The sequence below is a fragment of the Sphaeroforma arctica genome, assembly GCF_001186125.1.
Source record: "Sphaeroforma arctica JP610 unplaced genomic scaffold supercont1.1425, whole genome shotgun sequence".
Taxonomy (NCBI): domain Eukaryota; class Ichthyosporea; order Ichthyophonida; genus Sphaeroforma; species Sphaeroforma arctica.
The window spans coordinates 1-7,692 of NW_014039133.1; the positions used below are offsets into that span (position 1 = coordinate 1).

At 44.9% G+C, this 7,692-nt stretch overlaps 3 protein-coding genes across 3 annotated transcripts in view; 1 reads left to right on the plus strand and 2 right to left on the minus strand.

The window, feature by feature from the left end:
• Positions 1-829: 829 nt before the first annotated feature.
• SARC_10879 (hypothetical protein) lies at positions 830-3,489 on the plus strand (the record flags this gene model as incomplete). The annotated part of the gene is made up of 4 exons (XM_014295054.1): positions 830-1,119; positions 1,414-1,850; positions 2,401-2,465; positions 2,660-3,489. The coding sequence occupies 4 exons, from the start codon at positions 830-832 to the stop codon at positions 2,762-2,764; spliced, it is 897 nt and encodes a 298-aa protein (XP_014150529.1). The 3' UTR covers positions 2,765-3,489.
• SARC_10880 (hypothetical protein) lies at positions 2,778-5,561 on the minus strand. The gene has a single exon (XM_014295055.1). The coding sequence runs from the start codon at positions 5,379-5,381 to the stop codon at positions 4,017-4,019; it is 1,365 nt and encodes a 454-aa protein (XP_014150530.1). The 5' UTR covers positions 5,382-5,561; the 3' UTR covers positions 2,778-4,016.
• A 1,051-nt stretch (positions 5,562-6,612) lies between these two features.
• Positions 6,613-7,692, minus strand: part of SARC_10881 (hypothetical protein) — a gene marked incomplete at its 5' end in the record, with an annotated part of 6,622 nt that continues 5,542 nt past the window's right edge. The window contains one exon of the mRNA XM_014295056.1: positions 6,613-7,503. Within this exon, the coding sequence (XP_014150531.1) occupies positions 7,369-7,503 (135 nt within the window). The remainder of the gene's footprint in view (positions 7,504-7,692) is intronic.

Below are 7,692 nucleotides of genomic sequence, written 5' to 3' on the forward strand. Positions count from 1 at the left end.
CGTATACCGGAAGTTCGCGTAATTACAGTCACCAAAAAAACCACTTGAATTTTAGGTAAAATCCGGTGCACAATGGGCAAACAATAATCCGGATCAATTCAAATACGTGGCCAATAAGGCTCAAGACAATCCTGATTTTGCCAGAGCGGTGAGTGGTTTTACCGTAGCTGCTGTCCTATTTCGCTTGTCGCGCGCAGTGTGTATTTTTTTATCTTCTAGTTTTCAGTGCGGTGATGCGTTGAAAGTATATGTTTTCATGATGTTTTCTTTATCAGTCCTGTTTAATTTGTATGGGCTCTGAATATTGTTAGAGAAACCAATAAGGCATTTGTTGAGATAATAAAGACGCAGGTCTATCTTTACTTAGTGCACAATACCTATCTCAACAAGAAACACGCTCCCACGAAGCTCTGAGTCTATATCAACCTAACTACAACATCCCGACAACTGCACCCTCACAGCATCGCGCATACGAACCGTCGTACCAGAGACTTTTGTTGCCGAATCGACAATGCTTGTCACACTCTGCCTTACACGCATGTCTGATTTTTTCAAAGATACATGTGTCCCGCTCTTTATGCGGATGTGTCGTCCAGGCTTAATAGTACACTTTCCTCTCGCAGTCACATATATTCGGTGTATCTCCAAAACACTATGTACACACTTGTCGTAAGGTCACACACGCACTTTTTGCAGTGTTGTCAACTTGCCTGAATGCCTCCCACATGTCTGGCATACTGTTTTATCGCTTTGGGATCACACACACCCTTGTCTGCTTCGTTACTAGGCGCACGGCGCATCGCAAGGAGACACACGTTCGGCGATGAAAATGAGCGGCTACGCAGCCAGCAGCTACAGAGATGATAATTACAATAATAACAACAGCTACTACAACAAAAGCAGCTACAGCATTGGCAACTACAACAACAATAGCAGCTACAGCAATGACAATTACAACAACGACAACAACATCTCCTACCGTGATAGCAGATACGAGGACGACGGGTACAGACAATCAGACTACGATGACAATTACGATTCGTACAGCACACGCAGCTCAGGGTACAACATAGTTCAACCGCCCGAACGGCCTAGGGTGGCACCAGCTCGACAGCCAACGTAAGCAGACCTGCATTGTTGCAAAGTATACTATGTCCTTGTCAGCAGAAGCAAGCGAATGTGTTGGATAGTACGTTGGTTAGAGAATGCCACAGTAGTATGTTAACATCTAGGAGTATGTTAAGATTCAAACTATGGCTCTGTTTGGGATAGGAATGGATTTGGGTATGTGTTGTACAGGGGCCAGGTCTCAACTCCAATACCGGTTTTTGGCATTTGCTATTCGCCATTTGTCAAGGGTAAGGTTCATACAAATTACAGCAGTCAAATGTTCGCTACTTGTTTTATACACAGTGACCCAAGGAGACCCGGTTTACCGCCCCGTCGCTCCAGTTCTATTCATAGGTCGTCCAGCCAGGATGCTCCTGGACGGCCGGCGACGCAACCTTCGCGCACGGGGAGTGTGCGCAGCATAGCTAGTCGCAGTTATGCTACCGATTACAACGACAACAACTACAATGACTACAACAATGAATACGACTCTGAATATGACCGTGATAGAGACTATGATGACTCGTATGATCGTCGAGACAGCTATAGGGACGGCGAGTACGATCCACGGTACGATGCTGAGAACTACAGGAGGCCCAGTGATGACTACAATAGCAGGGATGCTTATGATGGAGATGAGTATGGTGACCACCAATTGTCCACAGAGAAAGGTGGTCGGAGGAAACCGCCGCCTATTCCGCCGAGGCCGGCTAAGAACAAGATAATGAAGCGGGCGAAAGGTAGGTGTGGTTGACAGCGTGGGTGTGCCAGATGTACAGGTCGCATAGACCTGTCTATGAGTATCTCTGTATATATAGCGATATATATTCATATGTGCGCAGACGATGGCATCAACCACCCAAGTTCCTCAAACGGGCTGAAAGTGGGTGTGGTTGACAGTCTGGATGAACCAGAGGTATGCGCAGCATATTGGTATATACTTGTGTGTGTATATGTAGATATTTTTGCGTGTATCATAACGCCGAGGCAGCCAATGAACATGACCTTGAAAAGGGCGAAAGGCGGGTGTTGCTGGTGTCACCAAGCATTCATGAGTTAACCTGCATGAGTTAACCTGCATGAGTCAACCTGCATGAGTTAGCTTGCCACTGTCGTCATCGCGTGGCGCACTGATATGTGTGCACTGGTGTGGGTCTACAGTGGTTCTTATCCGAAGACAATGCACTCTGTTCTGAGTATGAACGGCATCAACTGTTTCGAACGTGGTTTATATTTATTTATTAAATATAATATTCCCCAAACCTCGCGCATGCTTTGCCCGCCTAACAGCCTTGTACGATTTCAAAGCAAGGGAGACGTCTGATCTGACGTTCAAGAAGGGCGACACATTCATTGTAAGTCGTTTCGAAAGTTTGTATATTTCCGCGAGTACTTTATCAGATTTCATTTATTATACACAGTGCTTTCGTGAAGCTCGCTTATAGACAGGAACTCCTGTTCAACTACGCATACCTGTGTCGGCTCGGTTACTTTTGCAATCCAGCCATTTTTTTCTTAAGACAAGTTTGACGTCTAAACATTGCTCTAGGTTCTCATGGCCACATACTCGATCGAGCACTGGTGGGTGGGCGAAATAGACGGGAAAGTAGGCTACTTCCCTGGAAATTATGTTAAGGTGCTAGGACGCTCATGATGGAGAAAAGAACTTATAGAAAACACTCCAACGCACGCCAGAGGGATAGTTGGGCTCTGTTACTAGAACTTTACTGCATTGAGATGGTATCATACGCCACTTGTGGTAGACGTGATTGTTCCCTATTTCAATTAGATTATTCGCTGCGGAATTTTACCCCATCACTTTCAACTAGGGCAAGGCAAGGTAAAAGCAAGAAATCTTGTGATTCAGCATTGCAACAAAGAGGGTGCACTCCTTGATTTTTTCCTGGCCATCCAAGACGATTTGATGTTATTGGGTATTTTCTAAATTTCAATTCATTCTGTTTGTCCTAATAACCGCAATACTACCTTGCTGTTCCTTGACTCACTTCAGCAGTGTAGTTTGCATGCGCCGTCTCATAGAACGTCAGTGGCCATTTAAAAGGCTATATGGAATAATCTCGATATAGACAGACCACGTTTCTGTGTTTTTATCCAAGCAATGGAATTAATCCCCAAAATGTCGATACGCAAGATATATTGATGCTCTCTACCTGATGTGGTTAAAAATGGAAGTACTCCGGCTCAAACACAAAGCTCACCCTTCGGACTCTCGTACAGTCGTTTCAAATCAGCTCGCGGCCCTGATTCATCAGTCTATAGCAACAGACGGTTATGTACAGAGTACTCAAGCTCTTTCAATAAAGTATCCGAGACCCTTCGATGCCCCATTATTGTCCCGGCGTTCCCATTTACAATTCCTGAGCCCACTCGAAGCATGAATTTCAGCAGCAGGCGGCTGTGATGGACTATCCAGACTCTTACTATAATTTCTGAGCCACTAGAACCATCATCTGTGAGCACAACAAGTATCTGTGCGTGCCTCTCGATTCACAACATTGTAAGTACCATGTATGTCACGAACCGTCCATACGACTATTTCGTGAACGGCTCCACACATTGGCACAGCTAGTGTACATCATTTCAATGGTTTGTGCTTCCCTCCGGCCTCTGTGCATACGTGCGCCGACTCAATTATACTCCTCGTATCAGTGTGACAATCTAGATTGCCAACTTTTAGCGGTCTAAACTTTTCCATCAGGCTAATGTTGAGACCCTACTCGTGACCGACTTTACACCTCTCCGAAAGACAGTTGCTGAGTGGTTGGTGGAATTCGATTATTTCAATTGCCTTGTGTGCTTCCCTTGAGGTTTCATCCGGCGTTCGGGCAATCCTGACATGTTCGTGCCAACACCAATTAGCTCAAATGCAAGTCCTCTATAGTCGTCTATAACATTTCGTACTCACTCGCGTCTGCTGGTGTGTACGTCTGTACTCGCGGCAAGTTACCCCATACTTCCCGGAAATAGTTCACACCCTCTATATTGCACTGTGCAGAGGTCAACTCATCCGGGCGCACATGGCTGTTCTCGTGTAAGGAGTCGATCGGTGAGAGCGCTGGTACCTTCTCTGTGGGTATGTTCTTGCCTGTGTATTCTTTCCTAACTTTGGGGTGTACATAGGTTGCATTCAAACCTAAGTCTCCAATAGGTCTGCTAGGGATAATGAACCTACTGATATTCTTAGAGGCCAGGTAGCCCCCAAACCATATGTCGTCCACCCGGTAGAAGCAATTGTTCGCCTCAAGACGTTCGCTGATTGTTGTGAAATCGAATACAGAGTAGTCAAAGAACCCACGCCTCACGGCCAAGCTAGCATATGCTTCAATCACGTCTGTGGCTAGTGGTATATTGTATACGGCAGCTGCACAGTCATTCGGCCTCCGATTCGTCACAGTGCGCATGCATGTACCCCCTTTTAGCTGACGGATATACAGAAACTTATCGTATGTTAACGACGGACAGAAGAGCTTATGTACCGAACTCTTCGGCACATCACTAAGCAGTGTGGAGGAGTTTATGTGCATGCTCACTGCACATGTAACGTTCAACCCACTGATACCTAGGGCTGCGTAGGGAAGGCGCCTGGACCAGTCCACGTACCTCGCAATCATACCTGAGTGATAGGAACTGTCATCATCCAACACCACAATAAGCGTGTCGGGATCAGTTTCAAGTTTGAGTGTGGGCAGTAGCTTGGTAGCGGGTCCGTAGTCCATCTCCGCCTGCACGACAGTGACATTCGGATCGTTTTTCAACCACTCCGGGACGATATATGCATCTTGCGTACGACGCGATTTTTCTGGCAAGTTAACGTAAATCGCATCTGGCTGGTCGGTAAATGTTTTAATGCGATTCAAAATGTTGTGGATATAGGGGAGGCGTCCAGGAGTGGTTGTCAGCGATACGACTACACGCACTCGTTTGTGCTTCTCTTGCTGTACCACTTCCTCATCCCAGACGGCGTGTGAGTGATTAAAAGACGGGTAGTATCTATTCTTGGTATCCTGCAGTGTAACAATCGTGTGCGGTGACAGTGTCTCATTTCCCATATCTTCGAGTGTTTTCTTATTGCCATCTTTGTTGATGTCCAATCTTGCGGATGTTGTGTTCTCTGTGCCGTTAAAGTGAGCATCAGGAAGCCGTTCGTCACTCCCTCGTTTAGGTTCTGTGTACCAGTGACACCAATATAACACGGCGAATATTACGAAGAATGCTGGGGTCTTTCCCCAAACTAATTTACCTTGCCTCATTTTCTATATCAAACGCATACCCACCAGCGCACAGTATAGCAGTGCTGACCGATCCTGAGATCCAAGAATTAGTTCAGCTTGCCCCACACACTCAATGCACGTTATCCAAGAACTCGTGTCTCGAATACTCGCATATGCACGTTTATTACACGGGTTCCCTCTATTTCCATTACAGTTAGGTCTCCCCTGTCTCCAGACTCTCCACAGACCACAGGGGCCAGACGCCAGTTTCCATAGGCATGAAGGCTATGGCTGCGGCTGGGCGGCTGGCGCGATAAATAAACCTGAGACAGCCCTGACTGAGATTCAGATGTCAAGAACTGATGAGGTTGTTTTTTTCCTTACATAGTCCTCTGAAAATTGACCTTTTTTTTGTCTAAAAATATAGTAAACAATTGCTAAAACAATTGAGTATATGTACTGTCTTAGGCCTCTTGCCTGGGGCCCTGAGTCCTGACCGGCTGTGAGCCGTCAGGCCGCCAGCGGTCAGCCGTGGGCGTAGACCTGAAGTCCTGAACTCACGCGAGGCTGTGGCCCTGGCCCCTGGGGCCTGGCCGCCTGGGCCCTGAGGCTTGAGCCGTGGGGCACTGAAATAGTCGTCTAATGGTACTATGGTGCTATATTATTTAGATGCAGTTTCGCCCTGTTGCGGGCTGAAAGTCCGATCAAGCCAATACGGTGCGACTTGATTTTTTTTTTTCCTTCTCCATTACCATAACGACGGAGTACACACACTATCATAATAAAGTTGTAAATACTCTTCCACTCTCTCGTGAATATTTTTAGTCGTGATGGATCTGGATCACTGGCACTGAATCATATGAATGTGATATGTATAATAATACTCATGAACCATATTTATCATATAAATGTATTGTACGGTATGAACCGTATGATAGGTATGTATCTGTTATTACGTTTTTATATATATATAAAAACACGTACTTCTCTAGAGATATTCATTTAGTTGAGACTTGTCTAATTTAGAAGGCTATGTGATGAGACTTGTGAAGTTGTGTGAGAACTGAGAAGCTGAGGATTGATGTGAGTTAAAAGTCGTTCTTAACGAAAGTTCAAAATAGATTAATTCATAGGCTCTATGAAAATAAAATAAATAAATAGTGTTTCAATCTAGTAGGCTATGGGCTGCTTCTCTATTTTTCAGGAGAAGGCTATTTTAAATTAAAAAAAAAGTAACAAATCAAAAATGGTCCTCTAAAACACTTGTGTTTCGTTTTGGTAGTGTAGCAGTTTATTGTTTTGTGCCTTTGCACTGGCGTTGCAACGAGAGCTAACAACTACTAACGTTTGTTGTTACCGATGTCTTATACTCTCGCATCATGGGTTCTATCCCACATTGTACACACGTCGAAACTTTAGGTTTGTCGCCTCCTTGAGGTTGCACAAGTTTTTCTTCTCTAGCGACCTTTGGCTGTGGAGGGCGATGCTGGGAAGGATACTTTACCCAAATCAGTCGAAGATATGTGCGTCAGTGCACACATATAGCCACCTATTTATATTCCTACTGCGTCAGTGCTTACATATAGCCACCTATTTATGTTCCTACATTTCTCATTCAATTAGTCTAAATGAGAACAAGTGTGGCGCCATGGGGGGTTTCATACCTCCGCTGCGTTGTATTGGTTATGGTATAGCCTACATATGCTCTATATATGAGGAATTTCCAGCTAATAAATACTATATTTCGTGAGGCAGTGTAAGCAATTCTGAGGCTCGATTGCTTCGATTAAACATTAGACCACGAGCGCGGTATGATTCGGTCACCATTAAAAGGTCCACTGCTTCCATTGTATAATGTGACCCATGAATCTGCAGGTAGCACACGACCCGCGCGGTTGTGTGTTACTATTGAATCGAGGGTTGTATGTGCGTAGCAACAGTTGTGTGTCTGGCGATCTCATATACTGATCCCACAAATGTTTGAAAGTATTGTATTACACCCGTACGTGGCCTAATCTGTAACTCATCACAGGTTTGATAACCCCAGAGCATACTGTTTGACCAACAGCTTGCAGGTTGGTTCGTGATTCATCAATTTTTCTGATAGCTTGGCTACGTCCTTGGTGTGCCCTGTTACGGTTTTACTTGCGGCCATATTTTTCTGCAACGAAAGAGGTCACGAGAAGTGCGATTAGTGTCGTTGACACAGCAAACACTACTCTGCGCAAATTTACAAAATCGTGTGAAAGAATCAATACACATACAGTGTACAGGTGTACAGAGCGATAGTTAGATGCATTAAATACAAATATATACATGTACATGTATAAAATCTAATGTATAAAATCTA